The following is a 16,559-nucleotide window of genomic DNA, read 5'->3' on the forward strand; positions in this document are numbered from 1 at the left end:
TTTTATCAGCAGAAAAGGGAATCCATTCCATCTATCAGTGTGTCACCTGCGATCATTGGTATCACCTCTCAGGAGTTTGTGCCAGGTCTCCCGGGACCTGCCATGATACCTATATCCTTGAAAACTCTCATGTTCCTGCGTTGTTTGAAGCTTTGCTTTGTGCCTTAAAAAGCTGGTACAAACACTGGATATACGTGTAGAGACAGCATGGTGGCTCAGTGGCTCTGTGGTTAGCATTGTTGCCTCACAGAGCAGCAGGACCTGGATTTGATTCCACCCTCGGGTGACGGTCTATGTGGAGTTTGCACTCCCTGTGTGTGTGTGGGTTTCCTCCGGGAGCTCTGGCTTCCCCCCACAGTCTGGAGATGTGCAGGTTAGGTGGATTGGCCGTGCTAAATTGACCATAGTGTCCAGGGATGTTCAGGCCAGGTAAATGAGCCATGGGAAATGCAGTTACAGGGATAGGGTAGGGGGCTGCGTCTTGTTTTTCAGAGGGTTGGTGTGGGCTTGATGGGCCAAATGGCCTGCAGGGTGTCTATGATCTCCATGAGCAAGGGAGCTGAAGCAGTGAGTACAACACATCAGCTAAAAGACCCTCTCTCCTGGAGGTGCTTCCCCTTCAGATTAATGTCCCTGCCAGTTCTGACTCTTTACATTGACAAACCAGTCGATCATTTGATGAAAACCTCCACTCTTGCTCTCATCTGCCTGTGCAGATAGCTTCCTCAGTTGTGTAGCTGCCTGTCCCTCCCTTAGATCCCTTTAACTGGCCCTAATTCTAACCTTGGTGCACATCAGCCTGCCGCTCTCCATCACTAATTGGACAGTCAAAGCAGAGTCAGCCTGCTGATCAGCGCCTCCCACAGGATCATGGTTGCCACAGATGGGGGTTGGGACCCCACAAATCACCCCGCTGCCTGAAAATGTTTAAAGGCAAGAGAATGCTCTCTCCTTGTGGATTTTGTTGAGCAGCTCAGTAAGAGATTTAAACACAGTGCCAGATTTCCACATGTCAGGATCCAAATACCCCCAAAAATACCAGCAATCCATTACACTGTCATCACTTGTTTTCCTTACGTCTCTGAGAGGACTGAGCTGTCTTTCAAGGATCTGGCTGTCTCTGTTCCATGTGCTTTGCATCTTTTCCAAGCCACTGAAGCTGGGAAATGCAGAGTACGCGATAACATTTGACTGTAAATTATGGAGTTTACTTTCTCTTTCAGATATGATTCATTGGTAACTGTAGATTCCAATGAACTGAGGACTGTTGTATTTTAATGCAATGCTTCTTGATGTGATACATAACTATTGGATTTACTTTCCCCTGCGGGCTTTTCTGCCTCACACACTCCACATCACTGGCAGCTTCATTCTCCCATCAACATCTCTCAGGCCGTATCTCCTTCTGGGCATTTCATAACGTGAGATTTTGTGCACCCCTTATTGTTCCCACCCTTCCTTCACTCTAGAAGCTTTCATTTAATGATTCTTTTACACAACAATATGCATTTTTATTGGACCTTTCATGTGATTAAAAAAGAAATCTCAGGTGTTCTCACAGTTAACAGACATAATTTGACAATTAGGGGACAAACAAGAGACGATGAAACAAATGACCAAGAGGTAGAGTTAAGAAGCACCTTAAAGCGAAGGAGACAGGTCAAGACAAATCCAAGATTCAAGAAGGAAATCCGGGGTGTATGCGTCTGAAGGAACTAATACTAACCGTGAAGCACATAAAACTGTGGCCAGACTTGCAGAGATATCGGAAGATTTGAAGGGCTGAAGGAGGGAACATAGGTAGGGACCGATGAGATGGATGCAGAGGGGATTGAAAACAGGTCTTGAGGTTGTACAGGACGTTGATGAGGCCTCTTCTGGAGTACTGTGCCCAGTTCTGGTCGTCCTGTTATAGGAAGGATATTATTAAGCTGGAGAGGGTTCAGAAAAGATTTACCAGGACGTTGTTGGGAAAAGAGGGTTTGAGTTAGAAAAATAGACTGGAAAGGCTGGGACTTTTTCACTGGAGTGTAGGAGGTTAAGGGGTGACCACATAGAGATTTATAAAATCATGAGGGGCGTAGATGAGGTGAATAGGAAGGGCCTTTTCCCTAGGGTAGGGGAGTTCAAAACTAGGGGGCATACTTTTAAAGTGAGAGGAGAAAGAATTAAAAAGGACGTGTTTTTACACAGAGAGTGGTTCGTGTGTCTAATGAACTGCCAGAGGAAGTGGTGGATGTGGGTTCAGTTACAATATTTAAAATACATTTGGATAAGTACATGAATAAGAGAAATTTGGAGGGATATGGTCCAAGCGCAGGCAGATGGGACTAGTTTAGTTTGGGAACATGGTCAGCATGGACAGGTTGGACCAAAGGGTCAGTTTCCATGCTGTATGGCTCTATGACTCTATGAAATCAAACATTTTCCTTACGAGAGGGTAATGTAGGTCAGTGGACACTGAGGTAAGTAGTTGTTAGGATCCAGGAAGCAAAGCTTTAGATTTGTGGGTTTCTCTCTCATTGTACTTCATGGCAGCAGTGGCATTAACTCTAATAACCTGTCAGTCACAGGAATGGAAACCTAGACTGAAGGAGATTTTGTCACAAAGTTACTAACCACTCATACTAAAAGCTTCCCAGTGTTAAAAGTTTTCTTTAATGATCGACACTCTCTCTTGTTTTGTATATGAACTATCATGGTGCTGACAGGTTTCCAGCCCATTTGTAGTTCTTTGCTTCATACCCATGTGCCTCATATGGCCAGCACCCAGCAGTATCACTGTTCCACTGAATAAAGAGCAAAGTATTAGCTCAGCTGAAAAGGGAAAGTTTAGATTGCTGCCAGAGCCAAAACAGCGCATATTCCTCGAGAGCTTTGTGGATTCAGGCAGAATTAACACTTTTAAAACATTTCAACAAAGGGCAGCAAAAAAAAAGGGCAGAGTACATAACAAAAGTTACTGATCTCTGAAACAACACAGCATGGAGCTGGAGGAATACAGCAGGTCAGGCAGCATCAGAGTAGCAGGAAAGTTAACGTTTCAGGTTGGGACCCTTCTTCAGAACCAGGGAGGGGGAAGGGAGCTCGGAAATAAATAGAGAGAGGAGGGGTGGGGCTGGAGAAGGTAGGTGGCATGGTGATAGGTGGATTCAGGTAGGGGGTGGTGGGGATTGGTCAGTTGGAAGGGTGGGGTGGATAGGTGGGAGAGAAGATGGACAGGTTGTGTCAGGTCAAGGAGACTCCAAAACCTCATCTTCACTATGGACATCCAAACCTTGTACACTTGCATCCCCCGTGCAGATGGCCCAAAAGCCCTCTGCTTCTTCATCTCCCACAGGCCCAACCAGCCCCCCTCCACCAACACAATCATCCGCTTAACCAAACTCGTCCTTACCCTGAACACCTCCTTTAACTCCTCCCACTGTACAATCTGAGGGGGTGACCATGGGTACCTGTATGGGTCCAAGCTATGCCTGCCTCTTTGTAGGATACGTGGAACAGTCTCTCTTCTGCTGTTACACTGGCACCACCCCTCACCTCTTCCTTCATTACATTGATGACTGTATCAGTGCTGCCTCTGCTCCCATGAAGAGCTTGAACAGTTCATCAACTTTACTAACACCTTCCACCCCAACCTCAAATTCACCTGGACCATCTCCAATACCTCCCTCCCCTTCCTGGACCTCTCCGTCTCCATCTCTGGTAACCGTCTCAGCACTGACATCTATTTCAAGCCCATCAACTCCCACAGCAACCAAGACTATATCTTCTCTCATTCACCCTCCTGCAAGGATGCGATCCTCTATTCCCAATTCCTCCACCTCCACCGCATCTGCTCCCAAGATGGAGCGTTCCACTCCCACTCATCCCAGATGTCCTCCTATTTCAAGGACCATAACTTCCCCCCTCCGGTGATCAAAAGTGCCCTCAACCGCATCTCTTGCATTTCCCGCATTTCTGCCCTCAAACTCCCGCCCCCAACAAAAATAAACAGAGCCCCCCTTATCCTCAAATATCACCTCACCAACCTTAGCACCCAGCGCATCATTCTCTGCCACTTCTACCACCTACAATCCGACGCCACAACCAATGAGATATTTCCCTCCCCACCCCTATCTACCTTTCATAGGGGCTGCTCTCTCCGCAACTCCATCGTCTGTTCCACACTCCCCACCAACCCACCACACCCGGTACCTTTCCCTGCAACCACAGGAGGTGCTACACCTGCCCCTACATCTCACCCTCAACTCCATATAAGGCCCAAAGCAAACTTTCCGTATCTGACAGGGATTCACCTGTACATCCTCCAACCTGGTCTACTGTATCTGTTGCTCCTGACGTAGCCTCCTCTACATCGGTGAGACCAAGCATAGACTTGGAGACCGTTTCGTGGAGCATCTGCGTTCTGTATGCAATAATCAACAACACCTTCCGGTCGCCCAACAATTTTAAATCCCCCTCCCACTCCCTGGGTGACAAGTCCATCCTGGGCCTTCTCCAGTGCCACAATGATGCCACATGCAAACTGGAGGGGTAACACCTTATACTCCGCCTCGGGAGCCTCCAGCCCGATGGCCTGAACATAGAATTCACCAGTTTTAAAATCGGCCCACCCCTGTCCGTGTCACATGTCCAACCCTCCCTCTTGTACCCGCCTCCTTGACCTGACACAAACTATCCATCTTCTTCCACACATATCTGCCCCACCCTCCCCATCAACCAATCCCTACTACCTCTTACCTGCATCCACCTATCATAACCCCATCCTCCCTCTCGCCTCCTTGATCTGACACAACCTGTTCATCTTCTCTCCCACCTTTCTGCCCCAACCTTCCCACTCCTCTATTTATTTCCCAGCTCCCTTTCCCCTCCCTAGTTCTGAAGAAGGGTCCCGTCCCGAAACATCAACTTTCCTGCTCCTCCAATGCTGCCTGGCCGCTGTGTTCCTCCAGCTCCACACTGTGTTGTCTCTGACTCCAGCATCTGCAGTTCTTGCTATCTCCTACTGATCTCTGAACATTTCTTTGATGAATGAGTACATCACTGCCAAATTAATCTGTCTCCCCTCCCCACTTCCTACCCTCCACCACCCCCAGTCTCTTCCCTACCCTGTTAGTTTATGGTAGATTTGCTCCAATAGGTCTTTCAGACTATAATTTACCTGCAAGGTCAGTAATTGTCAATAAGCTAAGTTCATGAGAGGGACATCATAACTACCTGACATCAGCATATGTACATTCTCAGAAGCAGTAGGTTCTGGCTAAGCCTCAGAGGTGGGAGCCCTGGCTAACTGCTCTTCTTTCTTTAGCCTGGGGACATTGAGCCCACAGTGGCTTGAAGTGAGAAAGACTAGTTCAGAACAAACCAGTGATACATTCACCTCAATATCTCCAAACAATTCAGATCTTCCTCATGACCCAACTCAAGTCACGTAGAGTCATAGAGTCATACGGCACGGAACAAACAGGTCCATTAGTCCATGCCAACCATATTCCCAAACTAAACTTGTCTCACTTGCCTGCATTTGTCCCATATCCATCTAAACCTTTCCTATTCATGCACTTAACCAAATCTCTTTTGAACATGGCAGTGGAAACCTGCCCTCACTATTCCTGAGTAAGACAACCAGGCGTCTTAAAGTTGGCCATTAGCCAGCAAACACGACCTTTGAAATATGGACCTTTGATTATTTAATGGTATGTGAGGAGCTCTGATCAGGCCAGTATTTGTTGCCCATAAATTAACTAATTTAAGCAGAGCTTGCTAGGCCATTCCAGAGGGCAATTAAGATCAATCAACTACATTACTGTGGGCTTGGAGTCACATTTAGGCCAGATCAGGTTTGAATGGCATATTTCCCTCCCTTCCCTAAAAGACATTAGTGAATCAGATGGGGTTTTATTACAATTGACGATAATTTCATGGTCACATTACAGAGATTGAATTTCAGTTCCAGATTTAGACATTTTCAATCAACCTGTTCAGATTTGTCACAACATATCTCTGGGACTTGAAGTCAGGCCTCTTGACCCAGAGGTATAAATACTACCACTTCAGCACAAAGAGCCCTCAATGTTAAACTTGAAAGGGTTCAGAAAAGATTTACAAAGATGTTGCTGGGTTGGAGGGTTTGAGCTACAGGGAGAGGCCGAATAGGCTGGGGCTATTTTCCCTGGAGCTTCGGAGACTGAGGGGTGATCTTATAGAGGTTTATAAAATCATGAGGGACATGGATAGGGTGAATAGCCAAGGTCTTTTCCTCAGGGTACGGGAGACCAAAACTAGAGAACATAGGTTTAAGGTGAGAGGAGAAAGATTTAAAAAGGACCTGAGGGGCAACTTTTTCACGTGGAAGGTGGTGCGTGAATGGAATGAGTTGCCAGAGGAGGTTGTGGAGGCTGGTAAAATTAAAACATTTAAAAGGCATCTGAATGGGTATATGAATAGGAAGGGTTTAGAGGGATAAGGACAAAATGCTGGCAAATGGCACTAGATTAATTCAGGATATCTGGTTCGACATAGACAAATTGGACGAAAGGGTCTGTTTCTGTGCTGTATGTCTCTATGACTCTATGACTTTATGACCAGATTTATTTCACTGAGTTCAAATGCCACTAACTTCTGGGATGTCCCTAGAGCTAGTCCAGTGCTGTCACCAATACGCTGTCATCTCCTGAAACCCAGATATCTGATAAGAGCAGGAGATGTTACCTCCAGTCAGCTCACTATCAAGGGACACCATCAAACCAACAAGGAGCAGAAAGAATCAAGGCAAAGTTGAACATTGAGAACAAATTTTACTTAAAGATAACTGCAATCAAGAAGGATGTAAATGTAAAATGTTAGATCAGTAGAACTCACATAATTTGCAGGGGGCAGTTTGGAATTGGCAGGATCATCAGTTTTTGAATGCTGTTTGGGCTCAGTCGAGTTGTGCCACCTCTGCACTTGCATCTGTTAATTATTGACGATGGCTTTTCTGGGGAGTCAGGAAACAAGAGTGAGAGAGAAGAAGACAATGATAGTGAAAGAATGGACACAAATACTATTCTAAAACACCACATTTACAATTCTGGTACAACTAATATAGAGTGAAAAACAGGAGGCTGGAAGAACACAGCAAGCCTGGAAGCATCGGGAGGAAAGAAGCAGTCAATGTTTTGGGTATTACGCTTCTTCAGGACTGGATGTGGGGGTAGAGAGAGCTGCAGATAAAGGGTTGGGGGAGGTCAGTAGCGGAATGGCGGTGATAGGTGGACGCCGATAATAGGTACGCCCTGGTTGGTCGATGAGAAGGATGAATCCGGTTGCTAGCTGGAAGGGAGGGTCAAAAGGTGGAATGGAATGGAGGATGTTGGGCTGGAAGGGGAAGCGGGGGATGGGTGGCATGGTTATTTTGAAATTAGAGAACTCAATGTTAACTCCTGGAGGTTGTAGGGTGGCCAGGCAGAAGATAATGTGTTGTTCCTCAAATTTGCGTTCCACTTCGCTGCGACACTGGAGGAGGCCGAGGATGGAGATGTTGGAGTGGGATTCGGTGAAGGGGGGTGGGGGGGAGTTGAAATGGGTGGTGACCAGAAGATTAGTTACGGGCCAGGCAAAGATGCTCAGTGAAACGGACACTAAGTCTACATATGGTTTCACCGACGGAGAGAAGGCCACATTGGGAGCACCGGATACAATAGACTAGGTTCACCTGCAGGTGAAGATCTGTCTCACCTGGAAGGGCTGTTCAGGGCCCTGAATGGAGGTGGGGGAGGTGGTGTGTGGGCAGGTGTTGCATCTTTTACTGTTACAGGGGAAGGTACCAGGGTGGGGGGAGGCGTTGGAGTGGTTGGTGGGGTGTGGCAGGAACTAAGGAGTGGCGATGGGAATGGTCCTTGCAGAAGGCAGAGAGAGTTAGGGAGTGGAAAATATTCGGGGTGGTGGGGTCTTGACGCCCTCTGACATGTCCGTCCTTGTCCTCAGCCTCCTCCTGTGTCGCAGTGACTCAGAACACGAAGTTCAGGAACAACACCTTATCTTCCGCCAGGGCACCCTACAGCCCGGAGGACTCAACATTGAGTTCTCTCCTTTCAAATAACCTTCCCACCCATCCTCTGGTTCCTTTTCCAGCCCCACCTCCTCCCTTCCATTCTATCTACTGACCCTCCCCTTCCATCAACCAACCAGGTTGTACCTCCTACCAGTGTCCACCTACCACCACCATTTTGCTACCTCCCTCCTCCCCACCCTTATTCTGCAGCTCCCCCTACCCCCACATCCAGTCCTGAAGAAGGGTAATACCTGAAACGTTGACTGCTCCTTTCCTCCAGATGCTGCCTGGCTTGCTGTGTTCCTCCAGCCTCCTGTTTGTCTACCTTGGATTCCAGCATTTGCAGTTTTTTTTTGTCTCTAATGTAGAGTGAAACCTTCCCCTTATATCTAATATAAACTGTCACACACAGTTCAGGTCCAAAGCATTTTGTTCATTGCCAGACTTGTGCATTATATCAAAAACACTTTCTTGATTGTGACTGATTCTATCACACACAAGCAAAATCTCTCCTGATATCCAGAATATACAACGAACTCAAGGTTAACTTAAAAAGCTTACTGCAATTAATAATAAGATTAAACGCTGTGATGAATGTTATTTGCACTACCTTTGTCAACGTTAAGCTAAATCAATGATTTAAACTAACAGTTTATAAACTGGAAATTTTATTGAATGAATTTATAGGACTTTAAAGAAATATGTAATATTTCTGTAAGAAATATATAATAACATTGTGCACTGTTTATAACAATGAAAGAAAAACAAACATAATGAATCATTTCAATAATTGTTATGTTATTTATAAAGGAAGCTGTATATTATTTTTAAAATTAGAAAGAGCTTCCTTTCTGTACAGAGGTGAAGTATTTTCAAAATATTATCTTGTTGACCATCTAATATACAGTCCAGCTTTTAAGAACCTAGAACATAGAACAGTACAACACAGTACAGGCCCTTCAGCCCACGATGTTGTGCTGACCCATTATCCTACTCTAAGATCAAACTAACCTGCATACCCTTCATTTTACTATCATCATTTTAAGAAGGAATATCTACAAATTGCAGAGTTTTGCTTTAACCCAGCCCTCCCCTTCCTCCAAACTGGATACAGACATTCCTTTTCTGTGAATTGGGAATGTAGAATTTCCTCACATTTCACATCCTCAAGGGGTTTCCAAGCATTTATGCCACCTATGAATTACTGTTGTTAGCGCAGCAACTGTTGCTATACAGAAAACTGCAGCAATCCTTTAAAACAAGAAGTTGTCTTCCCATATGGTGCAACCTGACTTTTTACATGGGGATGTGAGTTATCACATGAAGTTATCACATGCTTTTTGCTGACCAGGAGATGTCCCATCCTTTCCAGAGACCACAAGCTTGTTGGACAGATTTTGCAGATTGTTACCTAATCTGTTTGACCATGTTGCTGTCACACTCTTTGTGACCATCAAGTTCTGGAATGAAGCCTCTGGTTCAGAAGCAGGGACACTACCAAGTGCACCGCAAGACCTTCTGCAGTCAATTCATGCACAGCAAGATCCCACAAACAGAAAATTAGATGAACAGTCAGTTAAACTTTTAATAATGGTAGTTAAGTAATGAAGGTCAGAAGGACTTGTCATAGGGTATCAAAGCATTTGCTTTCAGATTCTTTAAAATTAATTATTAGCATTGACTGGCTAGGACAGATTTATTACTTCTCTAATTGCCCGGAGGACAGTTAAGAATCATCCACATTGCTTTGGGTCTGGAGTTACATATAGGCCAGAGCAGATAAGGACAACAGACTTCTCTCCCTAAAAGGCATTAGTGAACCAGATGGGTTTTATAACAAGTGATAGTGTCCACACAGTCACTATTAGGCTAGCTCCTTATTCCAATTGTTTATTTAATTCAAATTACACTATCTGCAATTCAGACCCATGCCCCTATAACATTAAACCAGGATACTGGATTACTACTCTACTGACATACGACCACCTTCCCCTCATTGCCTTTGAGCCACGTTCTTGAACTTTTGCATTACATGTGGAGTTGGTACACCCACTGTGCTGTTAGGCAGTTCCACGTTTTTGATCTAATTGAAGTATTGAAGCAATGACACAATTCCAAGTCAAAGTGTTGAGTGATTTGCAGGGGAACTTGGTATTTTCCTGCATCTTCTGCCCCTACCCCTGCCCATCAAGGCTACACTTGTTTGGGAGTTTGGAGTATGTTGTAGACGGACATCAGTAACCAGCTCGGTCACCAGGCGATTCATTCTGCTTGCTCCATGTTGCTGTGCAGTTCGCATTCTTTACTGACCAGGTGACCAGCAGATGGGCTCTTATTTAAAGAGAGGAACCTCTGAATTAATCTCATCTTAGGTCCTAACCTTGACCCTGGAAAAGGGAGACATGGCAGCTGGAGGATCATTTGCACACTGCTAATCAACATGCTAGTTTTGATATCTTGCCAGCTCAACTTCAAAAGAACTTTGGAAATCCATCAATATCTCCAACAGGAGCTGAACATTTGGAATATGTTAAGAATGGCTTATGTAAGAGAAGAAAACAATGTTACTTTGATACCTTCATATATGAGATACGAATGGATGGTGAAGGGATGCTACAATTACTGGAAGATAAAGTTCACCCCAACAATTGTAATTTAATAGTTTGTTGAAAGTAATTGTGGCTGAATTTTTCATGATATGCCATAATGCTTTAAATCACGGCTCTTTATCAGTTGTGAACCAAGTTTAAATTACCCTAGGGATTAGGTTGCAGGTCAATCCTTAGTGATTGTGTTAAGAGTTTGGTTTGTAAATTTTCTGGCAGTCTTTGTACGCTCCCCTGGAAAAGAGCCCAGAAACTAAAATCAAACCCTAATTTATCACCGTCCCTTTTCAGAGGCCCAGCTTTAAGCAGCAAATATTTCATCTAAATGGAACATGAAAAGTACATAAATGCACAAAATACAATGTAGTAACTATTAACCCTTTATGCATCAGTCCTTCACTTGTGTCATCATCATTGGCATGCCATAATTCCAACACAGTGTTCTACTTTTACACATCCATGAACTAGCATAGTATTTCTGAGTCTTCTGCTAGTCACTGATTGTACATTTGTCTCCGGGCAGACTGCAAAGAATTAATATTGAGCATTTGCATTGCTTATATGACAAATATTCACAATAAACATCATAAAATTATGATTCTCTTTTTGTTCTGCTTAAGCCACACACAGCCTTGGCAAGCTTGCAGGACATCTGGGTTGCAAACCAGATTCATGATGCTCCAAAGAATGATTTGTCACACATTTTTAAGCTTGAATATTATATAAGACAGAATAAACAAAATATCATGGGCCCAGAGAAAATTTTTGAATTCCCAATATTCTTTCAGTAAGATTTTATAACATCCCACACGATAACATAAATGTTTATAATAAAGCACTTCAGGAGATTCAATTATTATACAGTTGGCATAATTGACACTAACAATAAGGATTCCTGGTGTCGGAAATAAGTAAGGGGTGTCAGCCTGCTTTAGCGTGATCCCAGAGAATTACAGGTCAATCCCATCTTATCATCATTTGATCTTTCTCACATGTGTGTTTTTTTTCCAAATTGTGATCAAGGGCAGATATTCAGACTTTACCGTCAGCCACCCTGATGGTGAAGGTCAAATTGCTCAGCACAGATTGAACCTGAGACCCTGAGCGCTCAGTCACACTAACTGAGCCAATGTGAGGCACTGTTAATCTATTCAACACAATCTTTCTTCTGGTAAAAATGCTATTTAAATGTTTTCAGTTAAATTGGACTTTGCCCTGTTGGGAAGATGTAAAACAGATGCAGATGTTTGATGTGTGGAAGCATTAGTGCTCTGAAGACAGGTGTGCAGAATATCCACAGATTCATACTGTGCCTCGTTTTGACTGCAATTCAAAGCAAGTTCTAGTGAAAGATATTGATGTTATATGTGGACTTCAAGTCAGTAGGTGATGCTTGGGACTTGCAAAGTGTATCAAACTACTGCACATCCAGAGAGTCTCATTATCTGTTTCGTTATATAACAGGCTGGCTACCAACCTTCTTAAATTGTTATAACTAATTGATAATACAAGACAAAAGAAGGACCACAGATTAGCAGCTCTTTGTATTTGTCACAATCACGTCAGCTATCTAACTTATCTAAAATATAAGAGAATTTCTGTCACATTCTAACAATGTACAAAAAAAGTTTATAACCTTTCCTACGACCTTCTTCTCAATCTCTCCATTTCAGAAGTTGATGATGTTAGCTAAACAAATTGTGCTGCATGAAGCGGAGTGGGACAAATGAAGTGCACTGTATCGTACAATTTGAAAGTATAGTCTTTCCCATGTTGTGACAAAAATACCATGTTGTTAGAATGCCTCATTATTCATATTCCCTTTTTAAAAAAGCCTTAATGATGTAGTAACAAGTCAGATGATAAGTTAACCATTTATTATGATACTGAGCCAATGGTACCATTGGCTGTAAGTGTAAATGAAATGTGGAAGGGGAAAAAGTGATTGGCCTTGAGGATTGTTGGGAATGTGTCTCTACACTGCTTCTCTCACAACTGATATCCGCCCATGATGACATAGCTTGTTGACCTGCATTGTGCAGTTTTTTACAGAAAAGATAGCACTTTGATGAGGTACTGGAGTGCTGCACAACAGGTAGATCATCACCTTCAGGACTAAATGGATAGAAGAGTGATCAGAAGAAGTGTGAAAGTATTATCTTGAATATTACAGAAGGAGAATTCTGAGGTGTGACACATATCAGAAATATATCAGAGTCATCTAGGCTTAAAACATTAGCTTGCTCTCTCTCTGTGAATGCTGCCTGACCTGCTGTGATTTCCAGCATATTTTGTTTTCAGTACAGATTCCAGCATCTGCAGTCATTTTGCTCCTATCGGAAATATTTCTTGACTTCCAACACATTTGGAGTGACTGAGGAAATTGAATTTTGTTCTTCATTGCATGGAATTCCTGGGTTTTGCTTTTTTTTTTCTTCTTGTAGTTGCATGTTGGGTTTTTTGCAATTCTGTGAAAAATAATTTTTGCAAATATGTTGTCCATTGCAAGTGGCATTGTAAACATGAAGACTCTGAGGAAGAATTGCATAAGACTTTGGTAACTGTTATGGGTAGTTAATTCATTTTCAAAATTCATCCTAGACTTCTAACAGAGGTTGCCTGGTATTATACCTTAAACAACAATAAAGCGATATTATGTGTGGCGCATAAAAGTATGAACAGCACTATCCTCAGTTTTGACAATGCTGCAGATTCCACATTGGAATAACTAGGAATCCCAGTGGAAAACTAAGAGGCATTTTCCTGGTTCTGTGCCCAGGCATTCTCAATCACCCGATGTCTGTGAATATGGGAAAATCTCGCAGTTTGGAGTCCATGCATGTAAATTTAATCTACTAAATTCCACCAGTTTATGAGCAGCAAAATCCAGCAGGTTTACAGATGCCAACTCCAAACGGGACAGTTTTCCAAATATTCACTGAGCCCTGGGGATGCCTGGCACTCAAGTCAGAACCAGGAGTATCTTCCCAATAAATTCCATTTTCTTGTAACACACATCAAGTTCAAACTACTGAACAATGAGTTAACTGCCTCAGTACTTGGATATGCTCAGGAGGAGTCAGTCTATTCGATACTTTGGACTTCCAAGGTGGAGGGAAGAACAGTTACAGTCATAGACAGAGAGAGAGGGAGGGAGGGAGGGAGGAAGAGGGAGAGTCTTGGGCTCATATTTCTCCTTAAGGAGACAGATGAGGAGAATAGTAAACAATACAACAGTCAATGTTCACAGCGCACAGAGCAGGCAGGGAGACAGACTCAGATATCACGAGATCTCGGGCTCATTTGGGCACAATTTTGAAAATCCAGGCAGCCAGTCACATCCATCACTCTGTTTAGTCAGAGACTTGAAACTGTCTCAAAACTGCAACCGACAAGAATGACTACCGTGTCAAGTGACAATGATACATTTCACACGAGGGGGATAATCTCTCAGTAGCTGCAAGGGGGCTTGCCAGAATCAATTTTAGAAGCTGCCTCTAAAATTTATGAGGACATTAAGTTGCACATAATGAATTGACACATTAAAAAGAAACTTGATGTGAAATGACTTTAATCTCTTTCAACTCAATTATTCGCTACATGTACAATCTTTAAGCTGATGTAGCTGTTTACGGGTTTTTGCTTACCTCTCAGGGATCATTTTATGAGCCTGTGCTTTGCTTGTTGTCAATACAAGTTGTAAACTTGGGCTCAACAACTTGGGTGGACTCATGAAATTGTCCATCTATCGTTAATGGGACGCTATCACCACGTGGGAATTTTGTTTGTTCTCTTTCATTTGTTACTGAATGCATGATTAAACAGTCATTAGCTAATCTGCGTCTCCCTAGGCATTCCCTGGATTCCTCTGATGATAAAATTCTTACCCATTTTTGGACAAAAGAGTTTGCACAATGTGAATTGTTTCATTTTGTTATTATTCCAAATTTGCCCTGCTTTGCATATTTTAAAACTGCATGACATTTCAAAAAAAGGATTAACAAATCATGTCTAAGAATTTTTGATAAGTGTTGAATTGTTCCTCAGCGTGTCGAAATCTTCATGTCAGTTTCAAATGAAGATGAGCAGATCTCTTCCTTTTAAAGACAGAAAACCATCTTAAATAAGTGCGACCTCTCTGGCACTTCTAAGGATAATGATCCAATAAATAGATTAGCCTAAAAAGTGGCAGTGCGGAGGCAGTATGCAAAAGATATGCTTCATTGCCACCCAAATTGATCTCTCTCGTTACTGGCAATGGTTAGACAATCCCTGTGTCCATGGCATTATCATAATGGCAGAGAAATGTAATTAAAATACACTTCTGCAACAAACTGTTCTGAAGATGATTCAGCTGGAAGATGATCTTCACTTCTACAATCATAAATTGTTTCATTATTAAAAAAAAACACTGTAGCACCACAAATGGACGGATAATCCCAGTGAGAGATAATGAAATTCCAATAGCAGATAATTATTAAAGCATAGATTAAAAAAGGGAACAATTCTATTTAAAAGTCCAAAATATAATAAGAACTAAATCATCTTTGTTTGATGATAATTTAATGTCATTCAGAGATTGCAGTGAATTCAAGAACATTAAAGTTTAAACAAGTATCAAGCATCATCTACATGTGGATGTGAAATGGAGCTGTACCCCCTTTTCTGCAGGTTATTAACTCCAAGAAAGGCTAAAAAGAAATGTCAGACCCATAGCAGAGTTGTCAGTTGTTTGGAAAATGCCTTCATTCCTGGTAGTTGCAAGCTGAAGTAAACCTGTGCACCCCCACTAGAAAATGCAAGAAATGCAGAAAAGAATTTTACAACAAGTAGCTTCACTTCTCAGCTTTTTTTTTGTTTTGGTATCATTTCAAAGTCATCCATTTGTTTCTCATTAACTGCTTCTTTTTACAAAGCACATTTTGTTTTGATCCATTCTCCAGATAATGCTGAGCAGTAATGTGTTACGAAAAGCTGAAAGTTAGTTTCTTACTGTAACATACATGTCAACAATTAACTAAGTTATAGTCACTTACCCCAAGACCAGTTGATGCAGGTTACCCCAACCAGAAGAGCAATTAATATGGAACTTTTCACATTCATGTTGGGTGGTTTGGAGAGGTTTGCACAGCACAGTCACCACAGATTCAGAGATCCCAAATTCAAATTATTTCCGGCTAAATGTAGCTCTGCAGTTGGAAAGAATCCACCCCCATCCTAACTTTTTATTGGATGAAGAGGAAATACCCAGGATGGTAGTTTATCAAAAACTGGCAAGGTGATTACATTTGCACTTCTTTCCCAATAACTGGAATAGATTCAGCTCCAGTCAAATAAGGCTGAAGAAATGTAAGACTGGACAACGTCCTGTGATAAGCTGCTAGCTTGGTCCCCTTTTTAACTGCACTCATCCACAAAAGAACCTTGACCATCTATGCATTTCGAGCATCAGTCTTCGAGTGAAGAAGAGCAATAGTTTCACATCTAATCTGCGTCTTCAGGCTCTGGATAAGCTCTATAAATCCATTTGTTATGTCCCCAGACAATGAGGAATTCAGGTATTGCACTCTATCAGGCCTACTCAGGACTCAGCACTGGTGTGTACTGCAGAACTGATAGCAAAATTACTATAAAGGACAGATATCACAGTTCTGCTGCTATTGGAGTTGTTATCTCTCAGCCTTCAGTGCATGAAGGAAGAGATCAGATTCTACAGTCGGAAAAAGCAGCCCAGACGAATGAAATAAACTTTCCCTTCCAGCAGCCATAGGTTTTTCTTCAGTTTTGCAAACATTTAAAAAGAAAAGTTAATTCATAGATTCCCTTTTAATCCATTCAACTGGCGAGTAAATAACCGAAGATCTGCATGCAGCATAATGATGCAGGCTGATAATAGTGTATATATCACAAGCTAT

General features: G+C 42.7%; 1 protein-coding gene across 1 annotated transcript in view; it reads right to left on the minus strand.

Moving 5' to 3' along the window:
• LOC109918356 (stromal cell-derived factor 1-like) overlaps positions 1-15,872 on the minus strand; it is a 41,619-nt gene extending 25,747 nt beyond the window's left edge. Inside the window, exons 1-2 of the mRNA XM_020518273.2 lie at positions 15,681-15,872; positions 6,865-6,982 (exon numbers count right to left, since the gene is read on the minus strand). Coding sequence (XP_020373862.1) covers positions 6,865-6,982; positions 15,681-15,747 — 185 coding nt within the window. The 5' untranslated portion in view covers positions 15,748-15,872. The remainder of the gene's footprint in view (positions 1-6,864; positions 6,983-15,680) is intronic.
• Between the last annotated feature and the right edge of the window lie 687 nt (positions 15,873-16,559).

The sequence above is a fragment of the Rhincodon typus genome, chromosome 34 (genome assembly GCF_021869965.1).
Source record: "Rhincodon typus isolate 14 chromosome 34, sRhiTyp1.1, whole genome shotgun sequence".
Taxonomy (NCBI): domain Eukaryota; kingdom Metazoa; phylum Chordata; class Chondrichthyes; order Orectolobiformes; family Rhincodontidae; genus Rhincodon; species Rhincodon typus.